Source organism: Lampris incognitus, chromosome 2 (genome assembly GCF_029633865.1).
Source record: "Lampris incognitus isolate fLamInc1 chromosome 2, fLamInc1.hap2, whole genome shotgun sequence".
NCBI lineage: Eukaryota > Metazoa > Chordata > Actinopteri > Lampriformes > Lampridae > Lampris > Lampris incognitus.
Window position 1 is genome coordinate 39,442,576 of NC_079212.1, and position 14,300 is coordinate 39,456,875.

Here is a 14,300-nt window from a genome sequence, read left to right on the forward strand (position 1 = left end):
TAATAATAATTAATAATAATAATAATAGTAATTACAAATATTTATAATAATAATAATAATAGTGATAATAGTTGTGCTGAGCACTGTAAAATAGTGTCCTTAATTTCGCAGTGAGTTCAATAAGCCGAGTTCTCCGAGCTCGATTCGGGAAGAAAGATGAGGAGGACGACTGCGATAAAAAAGACGAAGATGGAGAAAAGAAAACAAAACACAGCATCGACGGCATCCTCGGTGACAAAGGTAGGCCCGACGTGGATTATAAACCAGATTAAACCCGGTGTGACACTGCTGACTGGTGAGCTGCCTTCTGGGTAGCGCGCGTCTGGGCCTGATGCGGGTTTGGACGCGGCTGTGGCTGGTCGCTGGTGAAGGGAAGGGATCGCAAATGGAAACGATGATGGGTTTTTTTTCCCTGTCTATCACTGCCGGCCCACTAGGGGAAACGTCCCAGTTAATTATTTATTATGAGCCCTGATGTATTGCGTTGGATAGTCTCCATTTGTCGAACAAAGCCCTCTGGCGCTGGCTAAACGGTCCCTTGAAACACACGCTGACAGATGAGCCCAAGTGACAATCGATATCAATTACCGCCAGCAGGTGACAACTGGTCCTAAACCACCGCTGCTACTCAAGGCAGGCGGTCAGGCCCATTTCACACTCACGATATGAGCAACTGCAAACGCATAGTAGATGCTGTGTGCCACAGTGACCTATATATACATACATACATACATACATACATACATACATACATACATACATACATACATACACACACACACACACACACATATATATATATATATATATATATATATATATATATATACACATACATACATGTGTGTGTGCGTGTGTGTGTGTGTGTGTGTGTGTGTGTGTGTGTGTGTGTGTGTGTGTGATTTAGGAACTTTTCTCACTGGAATTGTTTCATTAAATTTGCATTACAGTCGTTTTTCTTTCGTTATTGTAACAAGTGCAGGATTTAGTGTGTGTGATATTTATTTATTTATTTATTTATTTATTCAAATATATGCATTTTTGTATGTATGTATGTATGTGTGCGTGTATGCATATCCACCACGAGTCGCGTCAGTTCGGGCATGGCGTCACACAGACGGCCGCACGAGCGGCACAGTTTGCTGCACAAAACCAGCGGTGAGCGCATGGTGACAGCTGTGCATCGCGCCGCTGCGTTCAAAGATGAAGGTGGATTTGTCGAAGAGGGCCCAAAATAACAACCCTATCGCTCTTGGTCACGTGGTTGTCCTCGCGTTTTTTTTTTAACGGGCAAAATCCCAGTTGTGTTAATACCGGGAGAGGCCAGATGTGTGTTGATGCTGCTGATGTTCTGCTGCTGATGTGACGTGATGTGATGTGATGGGGTGTGATGTGACGTGATGTGATGTGATGGGGTGTGATGGGATGTGATGTGATGTGATGGGGTGATGGGGGGGGGGTGATGAGGGATATATGTCGGTGTTTCCCATGCACGTGAATAACGACAAGACACAAGTCTGGCCCCTTGCTTTTCGACCGGCCGCTGACCCGCTGCAGGACGCTCCGTCCAGCCGGCCTTCAGCTTTTGCTCCGGCGAGCTTTCGGGAGGCGGGCTATCAAGTGAAACGTCCGCCTGTAAATGTCTTAAAAAGATCAGTGGCATCATCCTGGCTGGCGTTTAGCGCCGTTAAGACTTATTACCGCTGGTAATGAAAGCGGTGTGTGCTGAATGGGCGTGTGTGTTGGAGAGGGGTGTAATAGCTCACAGGCATGGTAAGAAATGTATTTATCCCCTCTCAGCCCCTCACTCTTTGAGTTTCAAGCACATACGCTGTGTTGAAGGGCTTTAAAGCAGATTAAATTGAGCCTTTTATTTCTTTTCACTTTCATCTCTAAACGGCTCCCTTCGCGACTGGGGCCCCGGGCGCAAGCTCGCGAGATCCCAGGTTTCTAGTGTCCTTGTTTAGATTGGGTTTTTGTACGGGCCGCGTATTCCCTTTTGTCTTGCGATGCGCAATCTGCCCCCCCGATCTCGAGCGAAGGCCCTTCATAGCCGGCCGCTCGGTGAACTGATGGGGACGACACGCGCACGTGCAGGTTTGGGAGCACGGGAGAGGGAGTCGTCGCGAATGGTGTTGTACTTAGAAAAAAATTGAACAATAATAATAATAATAATAATAATAATAATAATAATAGTAATAATAGTTATTATAATGACTTAACATTGCATTGATTTGCACACTAGATATCAGAGGGAACCGGTCTTCAGGGGCACTTTGGCGTGAAAGACTGCCTTGCAGGAGTGTACGTTGAGTTTGGGGGACCCCCTGCAGTGGGAATGTGGATGTGAGGGTTGCGGCCATTAAGAGTTCAACTGCAAGTGGCTGCATGTGTCCACGTGCAAAAAGCTTTGGTGCATCGGAGGTGTTGAATCTGCTTCTGAGTGGAAGGACACAAATAGGCTGTGTGTGTGTGTGTGTGTGTGTGTGTGTGTGTGTGTGTGTGTGTGCGCGCGCGTGTGTGTGTGCGTGCGCGCGTGTGCGTGCGTGTGCGTGTGTGTGTGTTGTTAAACGAGCGAACGTTCAGTATAGAAGGTGTTAGTAGTGCTTTAGAAATGGGGACAATTGTGGTTTAGACAGTGACCTCGTTTTGAAACAGCCAAGTCTGCGCACGGATCGAAAAACCCGGCCTTTGTCTGCAAGCAGGCCGCATGCACTGTGAGTGTGGTGTGGTGTCATACGTCAGCCCAATACCACAGCACTGGCTGGTCAAACACCCAGCAGCCCACGCAGCTCCTGCAAGCGACGCCTGAACAAACTAGAGGATTACCTGTGATTATCAGCCGATCGGATTGATGTTTGCTGTGGTGGGATTTAGGGGCCCGCAAACGAAACATCTCACCGGACCCTCAGCTCAGGTACACACAGCCTGTGTTGGACGTCTCAAAGTTTAGTCTTAGGTTTAGGTAGGCTTAAACCGGTAAGCGGGTCTGTGGGGATCATGCAGAATTGGCCTATGTAGATACACCCTCCAATTAAAACCTATAAATAAAACAAAATTAATACAAATATTGATAAAAGTAGAGCTTTTATGCTTATTTTTTGCAGCACAATTTATTTTTCCAAAGGAGAGTCGTATAGCCATCTTAAGACAAAGGAGAAAATGAAAATGAATTTGATGACGAGGAATCCAGATGAGAGGTCGGTGATGGAGACCACCTTCACCCGACTGGAGCGGATGTGACGACAGGGAGCGTTACTGGCGGTACTCCCACTGTGGGGTTATGAGACGATAAGGAGGTTTGTTCCTCGGGCGTCGGGACTTGGCCTGCTCCGTCTGCACTTCCTCCCAGCAGCTATTTCGCTGGTCTGATATGGAGGGAGAGCCAAACGTTGCCTAGAGATAACCACCTCATCACAGCCTCGGCCCTGTGCTGTTGACCTGGACTAACCTCCCCTTCTGCTGCTCCCGCCACACGTCATGGCAAGGCATTGGTTTGGACGGGGCAGGTAGAAAAAAACATAAGACAAGACCACTGTGAGGAGAGTGGATCCTCAGATGGCAACAACAACATCAACAACAACAACAACAACAGTAATAATTGCTCATTATATTACTTGAGCTCAATATTCAGATTTTACTGATTGCAGAAAGATGTGAGACGGCCTCACGAGACGGATGGTTAAAACTCATATAAGTTCTTTTCACATGAAAATAAACAAATGGCTACAATTTAGTAGCATTTTCTCCCTTTTGGTCACTTGTGTCTTGGTGTTAATTAGCTGGTTGTAGACGAGGCAGGCGGTACACCTCATAGAGCCGCCCTGCTCTTGGAGTTTCTTGCTCTCTTTCTCCTACTGCAAGTGATTTGTTGAAGTGAGTGAACGGTCTGGACGTGTATTCGGTCAGAGGTCAGAGGTCAAATAAGTGTTGAATGCTAAATGCTGCAGCAGCCACCATTGTCTTGCCTCGGGACCGGTTTAGCGAGACCGGTATGGGGGAGCAGCTAACGGCTGAAGACGTAATTACACCCGATGGGAGGACCTGTACAGTTGTGTGACGATGGCATGTACAGTCATGTACGAGTGTTTCACACTCTCCATGTGGGGGGGGGGGGCAATATGTAGGTGTTGGTGTGTTACGGCGTCCATCTCGGGCTGAGCCGTGAGTATTAATGAGCAATTACACCCGGGAGCGGTAGTGACCTCCTAACCTGAGGCCCGCCCTGTGGCAGTCATGGGAGGGGTTTCACGTTGTGTGTTTCAGGAATGTAAAAGAGGTGGGGTGGGGGGGGAGGGGGGGCAGTAAGAGAAATAGGTGAGGAAATGTTGAAGTGGCTAGAGGAAATTGAGAGGCTTAGAGTCTTTGATCCTTGGCTGCTTTCGCTTATCAGAAACATTTGTGGTGACACCGCCACAATGGGAGTTCATCATATTACTGGCTGCCAGCGCTGTTTTTAAGCCGGCCTGTCTATTAATTAAAGCCCGTGTGCCATGTGGGACAGGACCTATCTGGCTGTACGCACCGCCGCCGCCGCCGCCGCCGCCACCAACACTACTCCGTGGACCCCTGCTGCACGGGGGGTTTCTCCCTCTCTCCTCCCCTATTCCTAAACACTTTGGGAAAATTCAAAGATCTACTTTACACTACGTGTGGGGATTTCCCGCCATAAGGGGAAGGGCCTAATCCTCCCCTGCTCCATAACTTTAAAGCAATTGCTCCAATGCCACCCTCCCCCAAACCAGCACCCCCACATCGTACTCCAGGCTATTGGATTTCATCGAACGACGTTAGCAGCCTTTGTTTATTCTCAGTTTCTACTTCAGTTTCCCTTCAGCTGTGCGGACCGCGGTCTCTGTTGAGGCGACGTACGTCTTGCTGCATGAAGCGAGGGGGTCAACGACTTTATCCCTTTTGGCCAGGGCAGCGGGGGGCAGTTTGGTGGGATATGCACAAGTCACACTGACAACAAAGGGAAGCTCCAGCTGATACCAATAGAAGTAGGCTATTAGCCTCCAGGCTCCCCCTGCCAACAAAACGCCAATCCGTGAAAAAAATGGAGTCCGATAGAATTATTAGTGTATTCTCTTATATATACATCTATAACTCGTTAAAACTATTTCAGTGTAGCTTAGGCTACTTTTCACAGCCTTAGCACAAATGTCCTAAGTGCTAACGTTGCAAGAACTAATGCCAAAACCACATGTACGCTATATATCGTAGGCTAGCATAACAGCTCTAACTGCAGTACTTGTTGTCTTTTGCAAAATTTATCAAGACTTAATCTGTTTTGTAGGTCTGACCTACTTGTTGATTTTTTTTTTAATTCCCCGTGTCTTTTCAGGCCTCTCAATGATGTCTTTGATAAAACAAATATATGGAAAAAGGAGTTACTAAACTGGGAAGGGGGGTTTGAATGGGAGAATAGCAACGCACTTCTTTGCCATGGAGTGTTCAGTAGCCATCCCTTAATCCTGCTTTCATTTCGCCGACAAATGCCAAGAATCTTGTCTGGCAGCCCGATGGGAGGCTGATCAGCGGACAAAAGAGAAAGTGTTCACAAAGAAGGAATGGGCAAACCAGGGCTGAGGCTAGTCAGAAGACTTGGGTGTGCCTTTAATACCCTGTCTGCAAATGGCCCAGGACAATGGCAGACACAGAAATCTTAAGACAAACAATATGGCAAGCACAAATAAATAAAATGTCACGAATGCTGTTGGTCTTTAATTGAGCCCCTAGCCACCCTTCTGGAGAACCCCTAGCGTTAGCGCATGCGGGCCTATTGTTATTGTTCTATGGGACTGCCCTTTTGGAGTTCAGTTGTAATTTATCATCTTCATTATTATTATTATCTGCGATTCCACCGTTGAATGAAAAGATATTAAACATAGCCAGGGCAGGCCTTATCGGTGCTCTTATCGGTGCTGGGTGAATTTGATATTTTGTGCATGACTGGTTTATTAGTCACCCCTGTGTAGAGATTTGGTATGGGCTGCAGAGGCCTGGAGACATCCAGCTAAATCCAACTCATTTTGCTCCCCCACTGAATTCATCCCAAGAGCAGGCTGGAGAATGTGATAGAATATTGTCCCAAAAAACAAACAAACAAAAAAAAAAAACACCATCCCAACCTACACCTAGTCTTTGATTAGAGGGAGTCTTTGATAAAGAGTAGAGGCCCTTACAGCTATTTGCAGCATATAAAGCCAATGAGGAGCTCATTTCCAAAACAATCGAGTCTACTAATTTGGGGAGGAAAAGGTCCCCGTAAAGCCATCAGACGGAGTTAATGCATCAAAAATTGAACTTGTTTTCATGAGAAAACATCTCAAAATGGTTGATGTGGTAACCCTTAATGGATATTATACAAAATTAGCACATTGTCATACGCTGGATAAACACCTCAGACAAAGTTAAGCATTCTACATAAGACGTCCACATAACTTTGACATCACGTGATAGGGTCTATGGCCCTCGGAGAACGTAGAGGTTGAAATTTTAGAGAAAACCTTGATGAGGTGTAGATTAATCTCACTGGATTCTATAAAGCTGTATTGTCTGTAGCATAATTGTAATTGTTTACAGTCATTTTCCAACAGTTTAGCCCAACCCCCCTACATATTTAGTACAATTTTAGGATGCTCATCGTGAAAACAAAATAAACAAAAATGACAGCTGGTGCATTATTGTCAAATTTAAGTCTGCCTAGCCGGTCTATTATATTATCCTTAAAGAATGAGGGTCCTGGGTTGGGGGAAAATTGAATGAATAATTATTTTAGTGATAACTAGAATTCATCTATTTGAATCCTATTTGAAATTCTCTGTCAAAGGTCTCTCTCCTTATGCCTATTACATATCTTATTCATGGTATGCACAGTCGATCCTTAGAATAAATTACAATGAATAAATGCAACCACCCTCTGTAATTGGCCAGGTAATGTCCTTAATAACACAGAAATTACAGGGAGAGAGATAATGGTCATGCTACTGAAAAGCACAAGAGACACCCTCTAAGTCATTGCAATTCCATTTTTTTGACTCACATTCAACATCCAATGAAACAATAAATGCACATTTTGTTTTTACACATTATTCTGATTTGGATTTTGGGATGGATTAGACTGAGTCCTATTTTGTCTGGACTGTCAAAATGTGTCAGACCACAACAAATTTTTAGGCTCCAAACTCTTTTTGTATTTGATGGAAAATTATGAAATCATTATCAAGTGAATGTGTAGCAGGCAGTTAGCCACCAATGGGCTTCTTTATACATTCAGCAGCTGGTTTCACCTTGTGGTTAGTATCATTTGTGCAATATGACATACATGCTACACATGCACAAACATGAGCACACAGATCAAAGAAGGTTGAATCAGTTCATCTGGATACAATGTTTATTGACAAATACATTTCATCACTCATCTAAGTGATGTCACTTAGTTGATTCAACCTTTGATTTTGCTACCTGGATGATTGAGCGTGCATCAAGACACGAGCTCACATATGTAGCAGAGACTTGAGGATCGTTTCATGAGGATATTGTACGGTCATTGTTTAATTGAAGCGCACTTGTAATGATTTGTACAGATCCAATTTATTTTTCATTTTTTTTGGTCATGGTGTAACATTTAAACAAAACGAAAACACATTTTTGTCGTCCTGAAATGTGTAACTGTGGTGTGGTGGGGGCGATGGTGATACTGATCAAAATACCTGCAGGTCTGTGCTCACAGAAGCTACATGGTCTGCTAGATAAAAAACTAATGCCAACCCAGTGCCAAGATAAATGCTCTCCAAACACCTTTGGAGCTTATAGGCGTATTTATGATTAACCATGGGTGAGACAAAAAGTCAAAAAAGAAACTAAAAACATTTTCAATCACTTCAAAAATACGTTGCTTTGGACATTTTAGCCTGAAGAGGTGAGATTGTAGTTATAAATCCTGATATCCAAGCAAAAACCAGTACATATATATGAGAGTTTCAAGTTCTCTGTTGACCAAAAGGTTTGGCTATAACTGCTCTTTTTTTTACACTTTTCTACAAACAATGGCTGAAAAGTCAATTGAGAGTGATTTAAGTCATTCAACCCTTTTTGCCCTGTATGGGCGTTTGTGGAGAATGAGGGTGTGGACTGAAAAAAAAAGAAGAAAACCCCCCCCCTTTTTGTATGGTTTCCATCTTGGTCTATTAATAGACAGGCAGCCACTAACGAGGATGAAAGGAGAGACGGGGAGAACGGGGCCAGAGGGGCCTGTCTGTTGTTTTGTGTCTGCATCAGTTATTTAAGGAGTTGATGAACTCCTCCAAAAGTTTATTAAGAGCGAGGAAACAAAATGAACCGAAGCCTTCAGGGGACCCGGCTGACAGTTTATAAACTGGTGGCCATTGTGGCCCAAAGGCAGATGCATGAATACCCCTGAATAGGCTCCCTCGAAGTGACACGATTGAGCCAGACAACGGCAAAATGCTAAAGAGGAGGGCTTCTCCTGTGCAGCGCCGGGCCGCTTGGTATTTCTTATTCTTTTTCTTTGCATTAATGTACATCTGCAGTGGGAGGGGTGGAGCCTGGGAGGGGCCGCGGGGCTCGAGGCAGAGCAGTGGGTTTTACTGGCCTTTTGGTGGGTAAGTAAAAGCCTTGTGTTTCATCCGCCCACACCAGGCAGCAGGTGTCTTGACACTCTGAGGGGAAATATGCTAATCAGAATGAACGACGGGGCGAGAGAGGAACAAATACTTCTGCACCGCTCCTTCACAGCTGCAGCAGGGCATCAACCTCCATCTGCAGCCGAACGCATGGAAGTACAGTTTTGGGAACACCGCGTCCTTTCTCTTGCTTGGGCTAAAAAAATTTTTTTTTTTAACAACACTACTTAATGTGAAATAAGACTTGTGCTTCAGCAACGTCCATCATCCAGCCATCACAGGGATGGATAATCTTGATAGTAGGTGGAGCACAAGGAATGTCGGAAAGCAAAAACGATGAGTATGTTCCCAGTTCAAAGAGAACTTGCTAAAATCATTCTTAACAATACGTTAATATGCAAAGTAAAATCATATAATTATGAGTCAAGTGATATATGGGACGTTGTGAGTAGAGTGACATGTTAAGCTACATAGACCTCAACATATATCCCTAATACTATTGTGTTCCTCTTGAAACTGCTTCACATCGTTATGCTGCTGCAAATATTGCACAATTCAAACTTTAATGGTGGCGGTGGGACTACACTAAGAAGTCGTGTAAGGTTCAGGAGAGAAGCCAAATGGGTGCAATATTTGGGAGAAAGTAGTTTTGAAGTGCACAGCCAACTATTGCATCCATCAGAATTCATCAGATTTTATTTCGTTGTTCCATTTTTATTTTTTGTACATAAGGTTTGCAAGGATCTCAGATTGGATGAAAGTGGCAAGATGCTAGCACCTATCATACAGCATATAGCACCTATCATACAGCATATAGCACCTATCATACAGCATATAGCACCTATCATACAGCACATAGGCCAGAATTGCTAGAAGGCCCCGAACTCTTTAAGGGCTGCATGCATAGGATGGTTGTAGCGGATGACTGATTATCCTTAACTGATGCTATTTGGCTGAAAGCAGGCCAGACGCGGCCTTTCCATTCCCAGGGGGTGAACCTGCAACATCTGGGATTTTCAGGGCAACAGGCAAAATGGCTGTGGCACACGAGTCATCAGCAGCACAATTAGCTGCCAGCAGTTGTTTTAGGTCCCAGCATGCTCACCTAAGAATGCTGCGCTGCTACTCAATTAAATCCAGAGCATGACAGAACAGAGTGGGAGGATCTAAAGGGGAGCGTGTGTGTGTGTGTGTGGGGAGGGGGCGGGGGGAATTAAAGAAGAAATTAAAGTCAAACTGCTGTTAGGGAGCGTAAGGTCTGGAAAAGCAAAATATTATGAGTGTGTGATGAAAGAGTGCTTCAAGTGTTTATGCTTTGTTGACAGAATAGGCATTTTCGCCCCGCCACCCTCGAACCATGGGCTAGCCTTAACCCACAACAAACGAGCCACTGACGGATGCCCAAGTTCTCCTCATATCTGCATTTTTGTTTTGTCTGTAACTTACTGGTGTTGGTTTAGTTTTGCAGCGGTGGCCGTGAGGAGATGTGAGAGAAGGAAGTGGGAGGAAGAGATTTAAGTTGCCCCTCATAATGCATATCTTCACCATGACAGGGCTTCTCTGTGCCATGTGAAGTGTTCTGGGAGAATGAGCTCAGGAGCAAAAAAAACCCCAAACCCTCCATATAGTAGTTTTCCAAAACACAAAGACACATAGGATGTATGTATAACCAGAAATATGTTTATCTATTTATAAGGAAAAAGCTGGGGATATGAACCTTGGTTAGTTTATGGGGCAATACATAAAGGCGGGCTTGGTCCTTGTTGGGAAACAGAATTGGATGGGGGTATGAGGTCCATGTAAAGAACACGCAGAACGTATTGCTAAATGTCATGATGATAATGTAAATGTGAATGATTTTCTCCAAAATTACCCGGTGACAAGACTGGCTCAGTTTTCAATGTAGTGTTTAACCGAGTGAAAACATGACTTTCTTTACTTGATGATCGAATTTAAGGTCAGCATCAGAGATGACTCCTGCAATTTCAATAGCCGACTAAGATAAGGTGCCCATTTAGCACGATTTGTCTATAGGGAGTTATGAAAAATATTCTGGGATGTCAAAAGCTTAAAGAGGGCTTAAGAAACACAAGGCGATGCAAGTTATACTGGGTTTCAAGACAGCGTATTGCTATTGCCGTGGATCATCAGCAGGGCACCGCACGGAGATTTTGTGTCTGCATATGAAAAATTAACTTATCATCACCTGCACGGCTGAATGGCACCTTTTTTATGATCATATTCACCAGGTTTGTCACGTTACACTCGTGGCGGTGGTCACTGATATCCTGAATTAGGTGATGCAAAACTTCTTCCGTCTACCACCAGAAGCAGGTTGAGGATGACAACGGTCATTTTTGAGCCTTCCATTATCAGAAGGAGGATGACATGAATAATTGAGCACACAGGCATTTGTTCAGTTTTTCAGGCCTGATTAGTGGCTGACAACATGTCCCAATGGCTTAAAAATCACCATCAACCCACGCCACTTAAGGCCATAAAATCATCCATTTTCTGCTCCTTATCTGCTTTGCCCTGGAATCTTCCCCCTTGCCTTAATTATCTGTGTTTTTGCTGCCATGCACAAAGGCAATAAACATGTTGTTAGACTGTTGCAAATCAGACATTTGCCTTTTTTTCCCCCCTCCTCCGGCCAGCTGTGGATGTGGTGGCCAGTGTTGAAGCAGACACTTTGAGCCAGCCAGCTGTGACGGGGTCAGGGGTTTGCTGCCGCCGCACCATTCAGCTTCAAACAGCGAGGCTTGTCTTACAGTCTTTTTTCCACTGACGGGCTTAATGTATGCATCTATCCAAGCGCCCTCTCCTCGGGGCTATATGTGTGCATATATCCACGCCACCTCGGCCCTGCCCAAACACACCACCACGTACCACCATCGCCACCGCCACTCCTCCCAGCGTCTGACTGGAGACAGCGGCGCCGTTGTCCCCCTCCTGAAACAACGCAGGCCAAGGTCAAACTATCTGCCTAAGCCAATTTGCTAAAAATAAAACTTTGTCAGATTTAAAAAAAAAAAACTCGAGTTCTTCAAAACGCATCAAAGGCTGGAGCTCTTCTTGCGGGATATTCCAGCATGATTATTATCCCAAATGCACGGCCGGGAACAAAGATCTCCACTCAGTTTTTCAAATCATAACTTGACCAGCTGTTCACCCGATAGATGTCAGATTGCCATGAAAAAGGGGCAGCCGCAAGAAGGAGTGAAGAATGAGTACTTTATTTCCCTCTGGTATTAAGGGGACCGCTCCCCCTCTGGAGTGACACGGCCCCAGATCAAGTGCTCAGCATCCCCCCCCACCTACCCACCCTCACCCCCCCCCCGACGAACGTATCCGGGTGCATTTCAAAGCACCTTTTAACCGTAATCTGTAAAGAGATTCAACAAGCCTAAATCACTTCATTTTGTTTGCGGGGGGGGGGGGGGGGACCACACTTCTATGATTGTTAATCTGCTTTCTTCAAAATAAGATTATTCTATTTCTCTTTAAAACTTTCTGCAATTGCTTTCTTAAGCCCCAAGCTGTCCACTAAGGGCTTTGGTTTGTACCGTATATCTCCAATATGCCTCTTATTATTATTCTGTGTGCTCCCAGCTGTAATCTATATCAGTGTTTATATTGACAGTCAACAATTTTTGTTTGTGCAGCTATTTTTTTTATCAGTAAATAAAGACACTTACATGCCACTGGCTGAGCAAGAAAGAAGATAAAGGCTTTGCATTTAATAGCTGTTAGTTTTCCAGGACGTAATGCCTCGATAAGGCGGACTTCTTTGGGAGGACTGGGCCGAGTTCAGTGTCACTTCTGCACTATATGTACCCTTTTACCATTTACCAGGAGGGTCCTGCAGTGTGCTAGTGCGCTTTATAGCTTTGTGTGTGACCAAACCATATTTCTACCACTATAGCATAGTTTTTCACAATAAAACAAACCACAAAAAAAGATGATTTTTTTTCTTACTGGTTGTGGCAACGATTCCTGAATATAATCAGCTTGAAATTTCAGTGTTTCTAAATCTTTTGGCAAATATTTAGCCAGCACTTTTAACACTGCTTACTTTGCACACTGCACTTTCGGTGCCTACTTGTACATTTTATTGCGACGCTGCTTGTGAATAAATACTATTGTCTTCCCCCTGTTTTTGGAACAATGGCTGGAATGATATATGAATGGGAGGGAGGATGCATAGCCGCTGAATGTGGTGACATACGTAGCGCTAGGCTAGGCTTCAGCCGAGTTTTTGCCTATAATGTGTTTGCTTGGGCTTGGATTTCAGGCCCTTTGTTGATGGATTGGGTTCCGGTGCCAACTGGCAGATTTCACTTCACTTCCTTTTGTGTTCTTTCATATTTCTTTTTTTTTATAACTTTGGCTTTGACCTCAATTAGTCAAATCTTTAAGCCATGAAATGAGGACCCTACGTTCCCTGTACGAAGATGGGTAATAAATTAATGAAAAGAAACATGCATTAGGCAAATGTAGAGAAGCTTATTATTGCTCTCTGATTTGTCTCGAAAACACACAGGGTCGATCCAGAAATTCGCTTTCAAAACTCTCAGAAATGACAAATAAACGTGCAGATTTGATGCAGAACTGCTGGCTGATAGAAATGATACACAAAGTCCACTAGTGGATGCTGATAACGTTATCCCACTTTTAGGAGTTAAAGTGATGATTTTCCCCTGAGTGTTGTTGAGAATGTAATTTTAATAAGCGGGTATGGGATGCTTTTTAGGGGGTTTACTGTTACTGTAAAAGACATGCAGAAGCGAGGTGTTGAGATGTTGCTGTCGTCGCCGTGAGGAGACAATTTGGTTTCTAATCTGCCCGTTGAAAGGCTTTAGCTATCATGGGCAGCATCTCCCTCAAAAACCTGCAGGAATATCAAGTGTTTTAACAGTTGAATTGCGCAACATTTACTAAAAAACAAAAAAAACAAAAAAAACCCCAAAACCTGACCTGTGCTCCAACAGGCCCCCCACCACCACCGCCCCGCCCCACCAAACTATCCTTTCAATGTCGTGCCTCTGCTCCATCTGACCTTTTTAATAGTTAAATATGCGGGCAGCACTTTGCCGCGCGGCTCGGGAACAGAGAGTCAATATGTCAGCGTTTATTGATGGCCTGCAGAGCTCGGCGGGGTTGGCAGGCCTCTTTTCAGGGCCAGGCGGCCCCCTGAAGTGCTGCCTCTATTGGCCGTGAATGGCCTGTGAGACTCCCGAGTCCCTCCGTTGTTTAAGGTGAGCGCGCTCTCACACACATGAAGTGCACAAAAAGGGGGCGTCCCAAAAGAAACCTTCAGAGCCATGACAAGATGGCTAAAAGACCATCACCAATCACCTCTCCGCTCCGCTCCTCCATTCTTTTCTTTCTCTCCCACCAAACCTCCTTTTAAGCGCCGGGGGGGGGGGGGGGGGGGGAAGAAAAGAGGTCATAATTGTGTGTGGAGGGAGCGCGGTGCCATCCTCTCCTCGTCCTCCCCTCCCCTTTTGCTCTTCTCTTACGCCGCTTTCTCCAGAATGAATGGGAAGACTGGCAGGACACATTCTCCGTGAACGTTGTGGAACAAAACATCCCCTTTTGCCCACATTCAGGCAAGCAAAAACAGCATTTCTATATTAGATAAAATGCTGC

General features: G+C 44.8%; 1 protein-coding gene across 3 annotated transcripts in view; it reads left to right on the forward strand.

Moving 5' to 3' along the window:
• Positions 1-14,300, forward strand: part of LOC130108191 (paired box protein Pax-7) — a 68,177-nt gene that overhangs the window by 2,058 nt on the left and 51,819 nt on the right. For all 3 annotated transcript variants that reach the window (XM_056275047.1, XM_056275048.1, XM_056275049.1), the window contains exon 4: positions 112-240. In XM_056275047.1, the coding sequence (XP_056131022.1) occupies positions 112-240 (129 nt within the window). The remainder of the gene's footprint in view (positions 1-111; positions 241-14,300) is intronic.